Raw genomic sequence first — 19973 nt, forward strand, 5'->3', positions numbered from 1 at the left:
AGAGCGATGTGGGCTTGGCCTCCATCCCCCAGCTGCCAAGGTGGCAGGCTCATCAGAGACCTGCGGAGCTGAGCACCCTTTCCCTACTGCTCTGGGTGCCTACTGTGTGTGAGACCCTGTGCCAGGTTAGGGGGTGGGGACATAAACACACATGCTCTGTGCAGAAGAGATGCTAAGACTCTTCATTTTGTGAATTGGGAGAGTGAGGCCCCCAAGTGTGGTCAAGGTCATGATGACAGCCAGGCCAGAACCTGACCACAGACAGGGATGAGCCATGGCTACTGCCATCAGGAAGGCCCTGTGTCCAGATCCGTCTTCCCAGAATGGCTTTACAGGACCTCCGTGTAAGAACATTAGTGGGGTTGGGTAGGGCTTGTCTAAGAATTCACGTGGAGGCAGTCCTGATTGAAGAACTTTAGGTCCACCTTACTGGGGCTAAAAGTTTACAAATCACCACTCTTCCCCTTATTTCATAATCAGAGCAAGAAACAACCTTTCAAGAAAAATAAAATGACAGACATTTATGCCATCTTTCCTACCTGGCCATGTGAGTGTTCCCTGTTACCATTGCTTTCTTTCCCTGACAAGGTTTAGTGCACAGAGTTGATGAGTAGGGACGTCCTACAATGACAAGTGGGGAGCCTCCTGAAGAGGTGTTGGGGGCTGGGGCTCATCGGCACTGTGGCCAAACCAAGGCTTTGCTGAGCAACACAACGTGGCCAGAGCCGCCCGAAGGCAGTGCAGAGGTCTGACTACTGATGGTGGGACCACTCACACTTGTTATTTAACACATTATTGATAAATTACCTCAAACTCAGTCCTGAGTTCTACCATTCTCAATTTCACACGTATCTTAAAAGACATTTTAAAAAAATGAAATACATCAACCTAGAATATTCCTGTGACCAGCGTACCTTGTCCCGCAAATGGTGTTCTGCAGCTTCAATATTCAGTGGATCATCAAAATTCAAAAGATCCTTAAAAAGAGAGTAACTCGAGTAAACAATGGAAAGAAACTGTTTTTCTGTTACAAGCCTTCATTTTATGAACCAGACATCAGAAATCTAATCAGCAAATGGTAGAAGGACCTAGAGAGTTGAGAGATCCCACTAAGAACTGAGGTTCTCCTCATGTAAAAGTACTGGACATGGGGGAGTCTCTTTCGAAAAGGAAATAAATGGTTGACTGAAAGAAGTCAGGGATATGTTTATATGTAATTGTGCAAAGTTTGGTGAAAGTGGAAGAAACTGCAATCATTTCTAATGCTATTTTGATAATTGGAGAATGAAAAACAACTTTCATTACCAGCATTTCCAAATAAAAATCATTTTTTCCTTAAAAACTCATTTCCTCTCAACTTTGATCCGTAAATGTACAGTTTCCATTCTGACCATAACTGGACAGCCCCCTGACCTCTTACCTCACTTCTACGGACGTCATACTCACAACCCAGGAGCAATGGTGGCTAGAGCCCGACCAAATTCAGGACAGTGCGTCAGGCTGGTATCCCTGGGCCTCAGGAGGGCACACCAGAACCGTTCTACCTCAGAAAAGCCCTGGAATGGCTCCTCCCCATCTGCCCGGGAAATAGCTGGGGTTTCAGACTGGAGGCTCCGTCTTCTCTCTATACTGCCTACTCCTTCTCTTAAAAAGCAGGGACATGAGATTTGTTCTTATGATGAATCACTGCTTTTCAAAGCCATCATGGGATCATTATAAAGACAACTGTATTTATCCCCAAGAGAAATGTTAAATTGGGGGATAAATACATGCAATCTGTCCAAATACAGCAAAGAAAAACTAAACCTCTGTGATGTTTACAGTTGGGAAATTAGACTCCCAAGTCCTAGAAATAGGCAAAAATATAAAGTAAGTATTATGTGAGACAGCAGTGCATAAAAGATTACACTGGACCCATAAAATTCTTTATCTTTTACCATATATTTGGCCTAAAATGAATATGCTGGTTAGAATAACCACTACAGAATTAATTAGCAATTTTGATTGGTCTTTATCATTTGCAAGGTTTGGAGTACCTGGAGAGATGGGGACTATACCAGAATTCTTTTTTTAAAAAAAGGAAAAATGAAGCACAGCCACCAGGCAGATTTTAAATCATATTCCAGCCTTCACAGTTCCATAGGTAAAACTGCATTTACTTCATTGAAAAAGCCAAAAACAGAATCACAACAAAGTGACCGAAGCAGCCAAAGCCTGTCTAGCCGGCCCGCCCCCTGGGGTACTGCCTTCCCACGCAGACCCAGGGGCCAGAGACCAGGAAGCGCTTGGTTTGCTGCTCTGGTTACAGGCATCACCTGATGACATCGGAGGGGAGGCAGAGGGAGGCTGGGCTCAGAGCGTAATTTTGAGGCTCTGCTGGTTTTGTTTTATTGAAGATAAGAACAAGAGCACTGTGGCCTCAGACGAGGGGGAGGGCAGCAACCCCGCCCTGGGTGGCTGAGCTGTGTGGGTGCATCTGCCCAGGGCCAGGAAGCCCCCGTCGGCCTGCCGTGCTGTGGGGCTGCAGGATGGGCTCATTTTTACAGAGGGAACCTTCGGTTTTACCAAAAGTCACGGTTTTTCTTCTTGTTTTTCAGAGACAGATCCCTGAAGCTTATTCCGTTTAAAGCTCTCTTATGACCAGAAAGTGCAAACTCAAAGGCTCACATAGTGACACAGGTGACACCCCAACGCCAGCTCCCGTCACCCTTCTGGCTTCTGGCTTCTCCCCAGCTCCTCCCACCCTCCGTCTTGCCTGTGTCGTGCTATGTTTTGAGGACAGCCAACTTGGGCAGCTCATAGAACCTTAGAAAACAACTCTAAGGTGTTGTGGGTTTGTGAAAAGCCCAAGGGCTGGGTGGCCGCGCACCCCTTCACTCAGAGCTGGAGGCCTGGGACGGAGGGGGGCTGCGACCAGGGCTGCGGGGGATGGCAGATGCAGAGCGGGGCTGGGCCAGGCGCCCAGAGCCGTGGCTGCCCGTGGGGCAGGCTGCAAGATGGAGCTGGCCTCGTGCCCCGTGCGGGTGGCAGCAGCCACTCCAGTGGGGCAGGCGTGGGACTCTCTGCTCCCTGCCCCACAACCTGCCTGCATGTCACTCCAGAGCCCTCTGGTTCTCATCCTACTGTTCTTCTGACTCATGACAGAAAAGAGGGCTCAGCAGGTACATGCTGGTGTTTTTATTCCCCTTGTGTTATCCTTAGTGTGATGTGTGACGCAAGCGGCCAGGGGACCCAAGAACAGCTTGGGGTTCTGGTCACCATACTTACAGTGAACAGCGAGTTCAATCCCCAGACTACATCCTGAAATAAGAAAGAAAGAAAGAAAGAAATGATTTCAGGCTCCGTTGTACTTCAAGTCTTCTAAATCCATGACCAAGAAATATGTATTTCATATCAAAATATCAAAATCTATCTTTAGCATGCTTTGTTTTTCCTAAGACAAGACAATAAAGTAGCTTCTCTTCAACAGAACAACAAACTCTGGGATATTCAAAGATGGGCAGCTACAGATGGTGAATATAAAATCAGAGACAACATAAACTGCGCTCCTGGTGGGGCCAGGGTCCCGTGAGCGCACCCCGGGGCCGTCACAGAGCGTGGGCGCGTCTGCACAGAGGCCCTCACCTCCACCGCCCACTACCTGCCATCACCAAGCTTAGCTCAGACTCCTGAAGAGCCACCTTTAGAATAAAATCTGCTCTCTTTGCATCTATGGCCTCTTGGGGATCAGACGTATGTTCATTACCCACTGTCCCCTGAGTCTTAATAATTTTGTTCTAGGTATTTAAAAAATCAAGAGAAACTAGTATTTTCTAACAAAGATCCAAAATTTTCATTGAAATAAAACTGTGATCAATGCTGTTCTCTCTGGGCTGACTCAGGATCTGTGGCGCGATCACAGATTCCCTCCCAGCCTTCCTGGCCTCAGCTCCGGCCGGCCCTGCCTCTTCTCGGTCTGCGCTCACGTTCACCCGGGACTCTGCCGGCCAGCGGCTCTAACTGCCCCTCTCTGCTTTCTCTCATCCGTGCCCATACATCCCCCCCGTCCTCTGGATGTGAGTGGGCCCGAGCCAGGGCCGGAGCTGCGGGTGAATACAAGCTCTTGGCCAGGTGGAGGGGGCCAGAGAGATGGGCGTGTCCGCAGAGCCTCTACAGAAGGGCCCCATGGAGAGCCCACCTGGGAGGGAGAGGCTTCACAGAGGAAATGGGGGCCTGCCAGGGAGAGGGGCTGCCCAAACAGAAGCTGTTCGTAAGAGAGCACGACACGCCCAGGGCGTGGCAAGAGGAAGACAGGCCGGGCTGCCCGGGGTAGTGGAGACCACAGCCTGGGAGGGGTCATGCAGTCTGCGGTGCCCCTGACTCTGGGACAGGGCCCCAAACTACTCCTCTGTGTTCTTCCCCAATAGCCTATGGGTGATGCCCAAAACCTGACAGTCCTTTCGGGCCACAAGGAGGTCTGTGTACCAGTTTGCTGCTGTCCCCCAAAGGTGTGGGCACGTACAGAACCAGAGCTGGCCCCAGGTCCAAGGCATCAGCTGCTGGGACCCCGGGGCCCAGGTCCATCTCTCTGGGCCTCAGCATCCTCTAAGAGCAGCAGTGTGGTAACGTACCCCGCCCTCTCCAGGAGCTGGGGGGCAGGAATGAGGACAGAGGAAGTGACCGGGGTACACGCTTGGCCGAGCAGCCCCAGGCAGGCAGGTGGGTGGCGGGAAGAGGGGGAGCCGGCTACGCGTGGATGGGACAGCCAGGACACCCCTGTTCTCAGAGGTGGCCGATGACAGGTGGGAGAGGCCTCCAGGGAAGGGTTGTGGTCTAAGGCATCGCACTCTACCTTTAATGTCCTAGTGGGAGCCCAGCCGGTGCCATCGATCGAATGTTCTCTCAGTAAACTGAAACGGACACAGAGGCACAGCGGTGAGCAAGGGGCAGCCTCCAGCCACGAGAGCCCCAGACACAGACCTGTCCACCGCAGCCAGGCCCCCTCAACACGCGTCCTGACTTTGGGAACTGCACTGTTGATGGCACCCACTCCTTCTGCGGCTTTGCAGCTCACTGCCTTGCTGCAGAAGGCCTTTTCCACTGCCAAAGCTGCACACGGGTTCATCTGATCTCGTGTGTATACACAGGTCTTTAACCCTGGATGGCGTGCAAGCTTTAAGCAGGGGAAAAGCATGCGTAGAACAGAACACACAAAGAGCATTTGTGAACGTAACATTCAGAAAATGACAGTGACCACAATGACACCGGAAACTGACACTTAGAGTCGCCTATCTGATGCCAGCACGATCCTAAACTCTCTTAACGCCTCAGCACCCCATGAGGGAGCCGCCACTCTCTCTCCTTTTTGCAGAGGCGAGCAAAGCACACGGGAGGAACACACCCAGGAGCACATGCCTGGTGACTGGGTGTGTCCTTCAACCCAGGCAGCCCACCTGGGGCTGCAGGTGGACAATGTGAGCTCCCGCTCACCTCTTCCCAGCTGGTTTTGTTTTCTTGTTGCTTTTTAGAATGCTCAAAGGCTCTTGAGGATGAAGGTAAATTAACACAAAATTCTGAATGGCGCTCACCCACAGGTGGGAGACCCATGCTCAGGGCTTGCAGGCTTCAGAGGTACTGTGAGGTCCTATTTCTTAAGCTGGACCTGAGGGTCATTTTCATTATAAATTACAATTTACTGTCAAGTTCCCTTCTGGTGAAAAATCGGTTCGGCATTGTTGAGCATCACCCTGTTGCTTTGATCTTACCTTAACAGTTCCTAAGCTAACATGTCAGTTTCAGGCTTTCCACAGCCATAATTGTTACTATGAAAAATTTTTTTGTATCAGAGCACATTCAAATTCATATAAATTAAGATCAGGAGAAAATACAAATATGCAGAATTTAAATCAATGCTATAATTTTAATTGTTCATGAAGTTCAGTTACAATACATAAAACCAACCTTAAACTGACCACTGAAGCTTACACTGAGCTTTAAGTACCCTACCCCAATCCAGCCAGGTGGACGTCTTTCACCCTATGGACGCATCAGTGACTTGTTGAAATGAACCCCTACAACTTTTGAGTAACTTTTTGGGAACCATCTGCCAAATCCTAGTGGTTTGTAAGATCCAATGAGAGATGTCTACTAAGGCAGGGACAAGGATGACCTCTCGTCCAACACCTCCTTCTCTTTTATGGACCTCACTGCAGTCCTCAGCCGTGCCCTTGTTGTGATCTTGTTTAACACCGATCTCCGCACCGCAGGCAAGCCCCACCAAGCAGAGAATGTGACGGATCCCCACTGTGTCTGGGCTCAAGCAGCATTAGCTGAGGAGGGAAGCCAGCCAGCAGGCTCACTGCTGCCCGGTCAGTGTCCTTCTGCACCCCCATCAAGAGCACAGCCAGAGCAGGAGGGCTTTGCACCTGGAGGCCAGGTGTGCCCACCAAGGGCAATGGCAGGTAACAGGAGAGCAAGTGCCACTGGGTAGGCTGTGCCCACGTCTGGCGGAGCCACAGAGGGAAAATGGTGGTTCTAGCTCCACCTCAACAGATGACAGTCCCTGGGAGCTCAGGGGACAGAACCTGTGGGGCCATCAGAGAGGGCACTAAGGCGAGGGGGCAGAGGGGGCCCCGGGGACTACACTGGAAGCTTGGACTCCAGAGGAAAAAGTCTCAAATGCAAGCACTGGACTCCTGGCCTGGGGCTTCCAAAGAGCAGGGCAAGCCTCACTAGGAGGAGTAAGTGCCCTGTGTACTAGACAAGGCCCCACAGAGCACCAGGTGCTGGTCCAGGCCGCCCGGTGGTCGCCACAGGCCAGGGGCAGGCCAGGTGCTGGTCCAGGCCGCCCGGTGGTCGCCACAGGCCAGGGACAGGCCAGGTGCTGGTCCAGGCCGCCCGGTGGTCGCTGCAGGCCAGCGGCAGGCCAGGTGCTGGTCCGGGCCACCCGGCGGTCGCCACAGGCCAGGGGCAGCGGGGAGGCTCGCCTCTCTCTCTGCTCAGGAGACACCGCGGGTCAACTGCGCACCGAGGCACTGCTGGACACCGTCTAGTTTTCCACAAACAACAAAGTGGCCGTTGTACCAACCTAGCACATTATTTCCCTCAATTAAATCCCTAGACATCAGCCGAAAAGTACAAGGAAAATACAAGTTCAGTGCACACCTTACAGCTGAGGGATCAATGAGAAGCCTACAGGTGTACACAGAGAGACAGGGCCAGTTCTCTCTCACACACTGAGTCCTTCTCCTGTACCCAGCAACCTGAGCAGCGTTTCACCCCCATGCATCCTTCTGCAGGTCCCAGTGAGACCGAGCACCCCTATCAATGATCTGCCTTAAAAGTTTCTGGCTTCTGCAGCAGGCGACCATTTGTCAAGTTCCTGTCATGCTTTGTTAATAATCTGGTTTCTCAGAAGACAGCAAAAATGAAAGAGTAGCTCCCACTCTGGACCTAATTCTGACCGAGAAGGGGGACGTGACAGGGAAGTGGGGTGTGGAGAATGCCCAGGAGAGAAGCACAGGTGAAAGCCTAGGGGGAGAAATGCTGGGGACCTGAACCTGAAGATGGCAGATTTGTAAAGTTCCAATACTTCAAGGACAGATACTGAAAAAGAAAGGTGCCTTGAAAAAAGGTATACTCTTACAAAATACATTTTTAGTCTATAAAAACTGAGGCCAATATGGAAAAGGGACACCATATACAAAAAATGAAATGGGAGAATGGGTCCTAACTGTGCTTTTAAGAAAGAAAAAGGGCTCCTGCTATGCCAGCAGCAAGGCACTCGTACGGCCTGGTTTGTGCATCTTCACAGGTGACTGCTGATCCCTGGGCAGCAGCTGGCACAAGAGCTTAGAGCACAGAAGGAAGGAGCAACAGTTCGAGGCCCACTTCCCAAACTGAGACACACAGCAGCGGTGGTGGTGGGGCTCCCCACAGACATGCTGCTGCCGGTGCTGGGCAGTGTTCAAGCCCAGGCCACCTGGCACCTGAGCCCCCACATTCACACCATCTCATCAGAGACAGCGACGAGACACAGAAAGACAAAGCCCAGATGCTCAACTTAACACAACTCCCCCTCAACACATCTTCTCCAGTCCTCTACATTCATGACAGCAACCTTAAGAGGCAGGAAACAGCTGATCCCAGATCCTCTGCTATTGGAAAGCTGGGACACACAAGCCACAACTAACGTGAAGCTCTCGGAAAGCTGACCTGCTCCAAAGATGTCTTAGACACACCAAGACCATTGTGGTAAAGAGGGGACATCTTAGCACAAGTACCCAGTTCTCCTAAGCCTGTCATCCACATTTTTTCTCTGATTTCATTAATCATATTTTTCCCTCTTAGCTAAAATTGGTCACATGGAGGGAACATGGCCTCATTCATATAGGAGGGGAACAGGCAAGGAACCTCAGGGAGTCCAGGCTGTGCTGACTAGTGGGCCCTTGGCCCCCAGAGGGTGTGGGGCCAGGTGTGGAGGCCAGGCCAAGGCCTGCCTGCGGCGCAGACACTGAGACCATTCCAGTTACTTGAGTGCCTTCCAAAACTGCCTAATCCCTCAAAATCTCCTCTCAGCAGAGAAAACATGTCAGAAAGCCCACATTCGCCCACAGGGTGCACAAATGCAGAAGATATGAAGAGGCACTCACCTTAGGCAAATCTCGCCTGTCTCTGTGATGTTGGGGTGCCAGATCCTGGTCAAGCATTTCACTTTGGGAGGCTGCAACACAGACAGAGATCACAGGCTCTCCAAATGCCATCTGCAGTCCAAGGCCTACCCACCCTTCCTAGTCCTTGTTTCCCTCCTGCTCCGCACTGGGGATGACTCCCCAAGCGGCATGACCCTTGAATATGGCTCATGGCCCCCGTGCAGAAGTGTGTTTTCACACTGCATGCACAAGCACGTCTCACTGACAAAGCTGCCCTTGTCCCCAACAGAACCCTGCCTCAAGCCCCAGGCCTGACGGCAGATGGCGCTGGTGGCTGCCCCCCCACCTCCCCTGTGACAGAGCAGCTGCAGTGCCGCCCAGGGAGGAGGCTGCAGTGCCCAGGCTCCGCCTCCGACCAGGAGCCCAGTTCCTTTGCACCAAGTCACGGAGCCGCCCGGCCCTAGTGGGTGTTTTCTGGTGCAAGTCCTAGTCCTTTCTTCTTAGAGGGAGAGAGATGAAAATGAGTGTGCCAACAGGCCTACCAACACCGTTTGAGATGTGGCATGTTCAGAGTGAACAGTTCTTTTAAGATTATTGAAAAGCAATCTGTATTCAGGGAAAAATGCCAAAATAAACAAAAGCTCTATCTTTCCTTGTATTATATATAACTCCCCCCAGAAATAACCTCTAGGATGTGATGAACATTTTTTGAGCCTCTTTTCTGGCCACGCAGACAGATGTGTACACACATTCACTTTCTTTACAGACTAGGGAAGTGTGCCGAGTCTTTCTCACATTCACTTTGGTTACCATTTCTGCAGGCGGGGGCTTCCTCGCATCCCTGGCACGAACACTAGCAACTAACAAGGCCGCTCCCTGGCATGGGACACTGGCGCTTCTTCCCGCTTCTACAAACTGCACAAAGGCGGCACCCTTATCTTCTCACCTCCACACGAAACCCTTCCCGGAATGAAGCCCCAGAAGAGGACCTGCCAGTCGGCGTGCTGGCCGCAGATACAGGCCCGAGGGCCCATGCCCCCGGGAAGGCCACAAGCCCGCCCCTGCCCACTGCGGCGAGGGAGGCCCTTCTCCAGTCCTACTTCCACGGCGAGGTCTCTGGTCTGATGAGCTAAGTGTCGTCTCACGGAACCCCGCCGGACATGTCCTCTCCTAGGAAAAGTGTCAACCCTTTGGATGGGCAACATTTTCCCAGTCTGCCATTTGGTATTAATTTGCACTTATGGTGTTCTTCTGCTGTGTAGAAGGTTATAAAAACATCCTTGCGATAAATTTTTATCTTTGATACCAACTCAGAAACTAGTTCACCATCCAGGACATTCCTGTGCTCTTCCTAGTCTAACAGCTTCCTCTGCTGCTTGTATAAACAAACATGCGCTGCCAGCACCCTCCTTAATCTCCTTCCTGATTTCAAAACACCAGGACATCAAAAGACTCACAAAAAAGATTCATCCACGTACTCAAATGTAGGTGTGTGAAGATGACAGAGTTTAGGTTCAGAGTGAGTTTAAATCCATTTAATATGCTAATTTTCTTTTCTGCAAGTAAATGGGAATGCATTTGACAGAAAGACTGCTTGTACATCTTGCAGATTTCCAGCTGGGCCTTCAGGCTAAAGAGAGAAAGTGGGTGTTGGGGGGTTGTGCGAATCCCTCTGGGTAACTGAACACAGCTGACACGGTGGACGGGCAGGCCTAATCGCAGCTGAAGGAACCTGAAGGCTGTCTCCCTCCCTTCTACGGAGTCCCTGGCACATAGTCAGTCTGCGTAGTGCTCACTACATCTCCTAGGGTCCCACTGTACCTGCCCATCCTCCTCGTCCCTTCACACCTTCCAGTTAGGTGTTGACACAGATGCTCCCCTGTCGATGGCCCTCCTCACTGCAGACTCCAGAACAGAGAGCAAGCCTGCACCAGAACTGTGGACTGGGGTTCTGACGCACCTTCTAATGGGACTATTTCTGCGCCCCCACTGCTGCCCCAAAGCAAGCCAAGTAAGAAACACCTGGCCAGCTCCAAGTCCCACCTCAGCGGCTGGCACAGCCACCCCATCATGCAGCCAAGAGTTGCACAGGCAACAAGCACTGCACTGCGGACCAGCCAGGAAAGCGGACAACTGGCTAACCACGCAGAAAACCACAGTCTGATCCCCACTGAGATTTACTCCAGGTGCATTAAACGTAAATGGTACAGAACCAGAAGATATGGAAGGAAAATGCAGATGAGCTGTCTTGGGGTCTGAAGGCCGGGTTTAAGCATTTCACAACATGAAATACTCATGAAGTAGAAGCAGATCTGATTTCAGGGGTGAAACAAAAAACTTTTCTGTCACAACAGCAGAAGACAAAATCCAGAAAATGTGTAGAACATAGCTAAGAAAACAGAAAAAATTTTATGTAATTTCTTTATAAGAACTTGTGTAATAAGAACAATAAATACACCAATGAAAAAAAGGGCTAACCATATAATAACCACTCAAGAAACATAACTAGCCAGTAGGTAGGAAAAAATATATTTAGCATCCTACCTATTTTAGAAATGAAAACTCAAAAGACAATTAGATATCATTTAGTTCCTCCCCAAATGGCAAAAAAAAAGAAAGAAAATATCCCATCTTGGTGAGATAGGAAAAACGGCATTTGCAAACACTAATGGTGAGGACGCTAACTGGCATAGCCTCTCTGGAGGGTAATTTCATAGTACTGATGAAGAGTCTTAAAAGCAGCACCAACCATTCAGTAGTAGTAACTCCACTCGTGAGAGCGCATCCAGAGGACAGGGGCTGGCACACCCAAGCTGCTGTCCAGGCCACACGTCACAGCGCTGTTTATTCTGGGAGTCGGCAAACTACAGCCCACGACCAAATTCAGGCTGGGCCTGTTTCCACATGGTCTGTGATCTAAGTATGGTTTTTTAAAAGGTTGTTTAAAAAAAAAGGATACAAGACAGAGATCATATGTGGTTCACAAAGTGTAAAATATTTACTATTTGACCCTTTATAGAAAGTCTGGTTCATAACATAAAAAAATTGGTCAATCAGTGACCAACAATACAGGGTTGGTTTAAAACCACGATATACCCTAAATGAAGTGCTCTTATTAATGATGAAATAATCATCTACTAACTGTCATGAGAACATATGTTCATATTTAATTTTAAAAACTCCCAAGTTACCAAGCTGCAGGTAATGTGATCCCATTTGTAAGCATGATTATGTATTATCTGTAACAAACATCAGAAAGTTCGTGGTGATCATCTCTGGGTGGAGGGAGAATGGGTAATTAGTATTCTATTTTTGTATAGCCATGTTTTCTCAATCTCCTAAGAAGTGTAATAAATCCCACAAGTAGAAGAGGGGAGTGGGAGTCAGGGGTCACTTGTGGACCCTCTGGCCATATGGCAGGACAGCCCTTCTTATCCACTTTGGGGTGAGTCACGGCCTTACTACCCGACTTGGTCACCTTACCGATGACATGTGAGGGGACGTGATGTGAGTCACATCTAGGAGGAAATGGAGCTGAAGGGTTAAAAGCTGGGCTCCCTTGTCCTGCCTCAGCACCCAGTGTCCTTCACCTCGCAGCCCCAGCTCACGTGCATGGGGCAGAGAGGGAGCTGCAGACCCCGACCCCCGCTCTGGGCATTGCCGCAGGCGTCGCCAGCCTGGCCATCCCTGTTTCTGGGTCCGTCCTCCATGAGATTTTTCTCATTGACAGCCTGCAGGGTCTGACACAGAGCCTAGTACATTTTAGGAGCTCTAAATTTAATGTCACTCAGTAATTTCAGCCAATTTCTAAGTCTGAGACAGAGTATGGGGCAAGCTTGAGGCTGTGAGGTAAAGTCCAGGGACAAAAGGACACAAACAAAGGAATTCTGAATTTAGCTGCTTGGGGTGAAGGATCTGTGTGTGGGGTTGGGCGGGAGGGGTACTAAGAAGGTGTCTCCTTTCTTTAAAAAGTTTATTCTAAAATAACAATCTACTTCATCAATTAAAACTTTTTCAGATTCACAGTATTAGTAACAGACCCTAATTGCAGGAACTTTAAGTGATAGGGGTTTGTAAAAAAGGTCCTTATGAAGAACAGAAGACATAACAACTATGACGTAAAAGCACACAAACCCTGAGAGACTCCACTAAGTGCTCACAGGCTGAACACTGGCTGTGCTTCATCCCGGTGGAACACAGGTCCCTTAAAGCTTCTCATCACCTCTAACCAGACGCCAAGCTATGCGCTTTCACCTGCTGGTTTACTCTCCTACACCGTAAGTTTGTAGGGGCAGAGGGCATGCCCAGCACGCAACAAACACGCACCGCGTGCCTAGTGTGGCAGGTCCTTGCCACGCCCTGGAAGCTTGTGTGATTCAGGCACTCCTGGAAGAGCCGCTAAGGAGAATCAGAGAAGTAAAGAGTAACGATGGAATGAGTAAGCACAGCCCCCTCTGTGTCAACTAAGCGTAACACCTCGTGGTCTCCTCGCCACGGTGTTACCCTCTACTCCTTGCCATGAGCTCGTGACATGCACTGGCCTGTCAGCAAGGCAGCTGCACCCCCTCAGCCTGGGTGAGAGGCAGAGGGAGCACCCCGAGGCTGGGCGCGGGGAGGGGAGGAGGCCTTGATGGCGGCAGGCAGGGCCTGGGTCCTCCCAGGGAGGCCGGCCTCTCCATGCTTCCTGCAGGAACGTCACTTTCATTCCCAGTGAAAATTGGGCCAGCCCACCATTTAGAACTTTCCCAAAGGGGACAGAAACTAAAATATAAAAATGTAAAATCACTGTAAATCATCAATTAATGTAAGAAACGTGTCTTCAAGGCCCAGTGGTTTTCTATCCTGTTTATTCCATTCCTTCCCTCTCTGTTTCTTTAAGAAATCACACAGGGATGGGGCACTATGACAAACACTCTCACGACACACTGGCCCCTGGTGTGGCGGGAAGGGCACACCAGGAAGTCCTCTGGAGCCCTACCCTGTGGAGGCGTGAGATACGAGTGTCAGCACCACACGGACTGTGGACAACTCAAGGCACAGGGAGTCCCGGCGCCCGGTGCGGCCGCCCTCAGGGAAGACGCCGCCTCCCTACCCCGGGAACAGACACTCGGCCACTGAACGCCTGACGCACCCGGAGCGCCGGGCCTCAGGCCGACTCCGGCCTTGCTCGGGAAGTTTAGTAGCTTCCGTTAAACTCTTCCCCGAGCCATCCTCCTTCTCAAAACTCACTGCTTCTCCAAAAAGACTGCCACAAATTCACCAGCCTTTAATCTTAACATTCTTTCAATGAGTAAACCACAGAGAAAGCGTATCTCCAGATAATGAAGCCTAGAATTTTAAGTACTGCAATGTCTGGGTGTTTCCAGAGACCATCAAACAGCCCCTGGACTGTAGTGTCTGTACCCAAGCCGAACCTCTCAAGCTGAGGGAGCAGTGCTGTCGAGCCAGGCTCCTCGGTCTGTGACGGGGAAATTTAGGGCCGCGGCAGCAGCCGGCTGGGCGCACAGACAGACAGCTGAAATGCATCGTTTCCTGTCCTGGCTTAAAAATTAATCTCTTTCTTGTCTTTTTCCTTGGATTGCCAACTCTTCCCCATCCTCATAAACTACATTTCAAAAAGATCTTTTAATGCAGTAGCCCAGTAAAGAGCAATTTCCACAGATAAAGGTTTGGCTTTAAACAAGTGTTACAACCACTGAACTGTATACGAGGGCGGTGGGGCTGGGCTGGGGGCCGGGGAGGCTCCTTCTACTTGTCAGACTCCCGGAGGCAGTCACTGCAGCCTGAGCAATGTGGCACTCAACTGGGGTAACAGTGTCCCCAACACCCATAGTGTCAGGTTAACAAGAGACTTAATTTTACCATCAGATTTCTACTTCCTATTTGATAGGCCTAGAGAAGGTCAGGAAATACATATTTCAACATACATGAAATGAGCAAAGCTGGACAGCTCAGAGGCTGCGGGGGGCTGTGTGTTTGCCCGGCATGCGCCTCTCCAACGCCCCCCTCGGGGCGTGGAGAGCTTCGGAGTCTCCAGCGGTTTCTCTCCGCCTGAGGGACGGTGCCCAGCAAGGCCCAGAGCTGATGTCCTCGCGCCCCCAGCCCCGCCCAAGCCGCCTCTTCTTTCACGTGGCCTGGCCGATCCACCGCAGAGGCTGCGGTTCCCACTTCCCAGCCTGTCAACGCAGCTCCGGAGAGCACCATGCCGCCCAGAAAACCCGCCCCTGGACACGGCCGGCCCAGATCAGGACGCCTCCGATTTCTTCTTCCGCACTTAACAGGCTCCTACCATTTTCCAAAAGGGATCCTCTTTTCCTTCTCTAAATTCCTATAAATTGTTTCCTACCAATGACCAATATCTACGATCTCCACTGTCTGCTATTTACCACTTTCACCATTTAAAACTTCCTACAGTTCACCTAACCTTCCTCATTGGTTGGTAAGTTCCTTGAAAGCAAAGACAGGATGTGATAGAATGTGGTATGATCATTACGTAGAAGGGCCTCTGAGGGATTAACACAAGGCTACGAGTATAAATTAAAGTTTAAAACTACAAGTCATTATTCCTTTTTAAAATTCTAAAATAAAAGTTTTATACACTTCAGGAATTTTGGTGTTGAACGACAAACAGAACTGCACTTTTTTCTTTAGTGCCAGAATTTAATAAGTAAGATTTACACGCAAAACACAGGCAGCTCACAGGAAAGATGCCAGCCTTGGGACAGTCATGCCGACCTTGGCAGAGCTGTGCTCCCAGAGCAGACTGCCCGGCACTAGTGCTCACAGATATTTGTTGAAAAAATGAATCATTCCACTAAAACTTTAAATAATGCTGGTAAGTGACATTAACTACCCAAACGTCTACAGTTTCGTGCTCAGAAGAGGACTGGGTGGGTGACACGTGGACGCAGTGTGGGGAATGCTGGGTTCCACGCCGGCCACCAGCCACAAGGGGGGAGACCACGCTCCCAGACAGGCTACTCACCACCATGTTGTACGCATCAGGAACTTCAGTTTCAAACTGAAATTTTCCACCCTGGTAGTAACCCTCATCTATCAAAAAACACAAAACAAAACAAAAAAATCCTTTAAATTTAAAAAAAAGGAAAAGGAAACAAAAAGCAAACACTATGTTAGGATATGCAATCACAGAATTAGAGTTTAAAGATGGGACTGCAGGATTCCTCCGTTACTTCAAGTCCTGCCCCCAACTGACCCCACACTGGCCACGCACCCTCAGGGCAGGCCTGGGCATCCTTCTGGAACACTGGCCCCTCCGCGGCCTCATCTCCCAGAACACTGGCCTAAGCAGCCCTGCTCTGGCCTCACCCTGTCCAAATTCAACTGGACCCCACCCTGGTCCAAATCCAGACCCATGCACCCCTCAAATGCATCTCATGGCAGGTAACCACCTTGTTTAAACTGCTCAGTCACCTGTTTGCCATTGGTCCCCATGAGATTGCCAGCTCCAAGGGGAGGTAGACTAGCGTCGACAGCCCAGGGCCTGGCGTGTGGCTTCTAGTGATTCAACGTGCGTTTATGAAGCACGGACCTCTGCCAGGCACCGATCCAGCCCTGGGCACATAGCAGGGCAGCAGACAGAATCACTGCCTCAGCAAGTGTGCCCTGTCAGCAGCTGTGGGGGCACTGGCTGGCTGAGTGCTTGATGAGGCCTGCAGAACACAGCAGGCCCTCTGCAATGGGGGCTGGAGGGCATGTAGGAGGGTGTCCAGGGAGGGAGTGGCAGTGCCATGCAGACCTAATTGCACAGCCTCAACTCCCCTGCTGTGCCACCTGCCTCTCTGCCTCTCCTCGAGTCGTCCTGCACATGAGCCTGGCCTACAGGTGAGCCTGGCCTCTTGGCAACGCTGCTGGTACCAGAGCAGGGCGCGCCAGCAAACACGCTTCAACCTGGGAATGCCCCCAGGAATTAAACTACTCTAAACGATCTGACAAAATTAAAACCATTTTTAAAATGAAGATTCAACTTCCACCAAAATATTTATAATCATGAACAAATCAGCAATACAACATTGTACTGCTTCCCTCAGCTTTTTTATGTAAAGTGAACATTTAATAGGAAGTTGACAGTGCCAAACAAATTATCACTAGAAAAAAACATTTTAAGAATTTTGAGGTTGTGTCAACATTTATGTTGTCTAGCAGTTAAAACCCACATTACCTGGGTCCCAGGGTTTTTATTCTTTGCCAGTGTGACAGAAGAGAAATACTATTTTATTTTACGTTCATCTGATTAATACTAGTGAGACTGAAATTTATTTCATATTATTGGTCACTTGTATTTTTACCTTTAAGTAAAATGATTAATAGTTTTCAACTCTTATTACTGAGGTATTCATCTTTTATTTACCCATATAAAAAAGATCCTAAGATTAACTTTTGCTTTTTTTATTTGTTACAATGTTTCTTTCATCCATTTGCCTTTTGATTTGTTCAACTAGCTGTCATTTTTAAGCCAGTCTTAACCCACAGAAAGGTGGTTTCTGTCTTTGGTTTATGCTTAAAACAGTCTTTCTCAACCAAGGTTAACAGAAATATTTCATTTCTGTATTTCCTCCTCCTCATCTTTTGGTTTCGTGTATTTCTTCAGCTCATTCACTCACCTAGCTGATCGCACAGAGTGCAGGGGAGAATGTTTTCTGACTGCTTGCCTGACCTTCCTTGGCATGTGTGATTCTCGCCTCCCACCACTTATTTGGTAGGTCTGTTTCTAGTGCTTATAAATACACTTGGGTTAGTGATTGGTAGTATTGTCTTTGGAAGCAGTATTCTAGAGGGAAAGTTTTTAACTCAAAAAAAAGGCGCAGTTTTCAAATAAGTATAAAATATTCAGAATGCACCCTTGCTCGGCCAAGGCTCTGAGGACATGGGTCTCATAGTCCAACATGGGTCACCACAGCGCGGCCATCTGGCGTTAGGTGCCATGAAGAGGCTCCGTGCAGTGCCGCCCAGCCTTGGCTGACAGTGCTGCATCTGTCCTGTTCTTTTCTTAGTCCTTAAGGCTGCCTCTGGCCACTCCATCCTCCCACATCCTGGATTTTTCTCTAGCTGGCTTTCCATTTCACTGATCATATAGTTTCAACTCTGCTGTCTGCCAGTTTTAATTAAACAAACTGTTATTTTGGTCTCATGTGGTTTTGATTCTGCCATATTCCTCTGTGCTAGTCAAGGGCTCATTTAATAATATTAGAATTATACCATCTCTGAACTCACTGAAAACAGAAAGCAGACTGTCTGGATTTTTTCTACCTCATGGAATATACCTCTTTCAGGAAAATAATCTGCTTCTGAGCCAGTACTTATTTTTCCCTCTTTTAAGGCACACAGCTTTTGGAGCTGATCCAGTCTGCTTATTTATTACAGAATTTGCCCAGAAATCACAGTCCAACTTTAAAAGCAGCTGGGAGCAGACGGGCCTGAGATGACACCCAGGAGCACCTCTCGTTAAATCTCACTTTCTTAGCCAAGACCCAGCTGAAGAATTCTCGCTGATGCACCTGCGGGGTCCGGCTCTGGAGCTCCCACTTGGCAGGGGGGCGGGTGGAGGAAGGCCTGCTTTGCTCTGGAGCCACTGGGCAGAGTTCACGCACAGAGTCTGTCAGCCACTGGGCACCACTGGGTGACAATCAGAACTGGTCCTGCCTCTTTAAGCATATGGCAGATATATGACAAACTGACTGAGCTCAACTTGCAGGTACAGTCTTTGGAGGGACATATAAGTGTGTGGTAAGTCTTGAATACAGTTTATTGGTAAGGGCATGATGAAATTAGTAACATCATAGTTTTCTCAACTCCTTGAGTATTTCAGGCAAAATGAGATGTTCCCAAGGGTGACAGGTAGGATTAACGGTCAGCTGACAGGCCTTGGCAGAAGTTTTGGTGCCTCAGAGACTGTGACGTGAAGCCTGTCGTCCTCTGGGTGTGTAAAGCCTTTCCCAAAGCAGGTGGTTTCTAATTCTCTGCTTTCAACAAAACGGAAGAAGGAACCTCATTTAGGAGTCAGCTGAAAGCCCATAAAAATATATGGTTTTTGTCCTCCAGCTTTGAAGTCCAAGGACAGAATGACACAGCTCTAACAAAACACCTTCCATGCCCGTCTACTTACTCATGTGAATGAGCAGTTCTCAGTGTCTATGTCTATGAAGACAAAATGAAGGAAGAAAACTGATATGGAGCCCTTCTTTCTGGCATAAAGTAATATTCATTCACAAATACATCGACTAAACCAGAGAAAAATGCTAATAACCTCATAATTCTCAGACACAGTTCAGGTGAAATGCTATTTTATATTCAATAACCATCAATGCTAACAGCAGTGTTTAAAGTCATTATTCATTCAACAAATACTTGATGAATGCCCACAATATGCCACCCACTGGTGACCTTCCTGCTCTCATGAAGCTTACATGCTAGTGGTAGACAAAATAAGTAAGTGAATTATATAACAGATGGTGAAAAGAGCTCAGGGAGCTAAGGAGGTGGGAGGGGCTGCCATCTTAAACAGCTTGGAGAGCCATGGCTTGGAAAGGCAGCCATCAGGGTAAGGAACACTCCAGGTAGGGGAAGCTGGGTGATGCCTGTGGTGGGGGCGGTGGGGGGGGCGGCTGTGTTCTGGGAACAATGCAGAGGCCAGAAAGCAAGGCGGCGAAAGCAGGAGCTGAGGCCAAGGAGGTGACCGGGCCCAGCTCTGCAGGCCGCTGTGAGCACGTCGGCTTTCAGGCACACTGTGATGGGGGGCAAGAGGGCTCTGAGCAGAGGAGGTGCGGGATCACAGGGAAAAAAAAGAGAGCATTTTAGCAAGCTGTCACTTAAACAACTTCTGGATTACAGGAAAAGTCTCAACTCCAAATCACAGAATTTCTAGAAACCGATGATCATGATCATGAAGTGCTACATCCTAGGCTCTGAACATGGAGGGCAGAACTAAGGCAGTGGCCATAGGAGACGTCAGACTAAAACATGGAAAGAGTGAGACTGAAGGGCCTAAGAATCTACTTAGTAAGTCAGAAAAAAAACAACAGAATAAACCAAAGGAAAGCAGAGCAATACAATAAAAATCAAAGGAACTGAGGAGTTAGATAATGGCGGAAAGCAAAGTAAGTGGATACCTGGGTTGCTGGGGCAGAATCAGTGACGTAGGTAAACTTCCGCATAAACAAAGGAAGCGAGAACAAATGCTAAAAATAATAAATGACAAGAAAATACTGCAGAAAACAAGGAAATTTTTAAGAACAATTTAATACAACCTTATCTAAATTAGCAAATCTAAAAGAAACAGACCAGTGTCATAGAAAAAGTTAGATAAAATGGTAAAGGAGTTAA

The 19973-nt window shown here is 49.1% G+C and overlaps 1 protein-coding gene across 3 annotated transcripts in view; it reads right to left on the reverse strand.

Annotated features, from left to right (window-relative positions):
- UBE2F (ubiquitin conjugating enzyme E2 F (putative)) overlaps positions 1-19973 on the reverse strand; it is a 57605-nt gene that overhangs the window by 812 nt on the left and 36820 nt on the right. For all 3 annotated transcript variants that reach the window (XM_036901148.2, XM_057503376.1, XM_036901149.2), the window contains exons 5-9: positions 15616-15683; positions 8631-8701; positions 4832-4889; positions 3268-3300; positions 915-977 (exon numbers count right to left, since the gene is read on the reverse strand). In XM_036901148.2, coding sequence (XP_036757043.1) covers positions 915-977; positions 3268-3300; positions 4832-4889; positions 8631-8701; positions 15616-15683 — 293 coding nt within the window. The remainder of the gene's footprint in view (positions 1-914; positions 978-3267; positions 3301-4831; positions 4890-8630; positions 8702-15615; positions 15684-19973) is intronic.

Source organism: Manis pentadactyla, chromosome 6 (genome assembly GCF_030020395.1).
Source record: "Manis pentadactyla isolate mManPen7 chromosome 6, mManPen7.hap1, whole genome shotgun sequence".
In the NCBI taxonomy this organism is placed as follows: Eukaryota; Metazoa; Chordata; class Mammalia; order Pholidota; family Manidae; genus Manis; species Manis pentadactyla.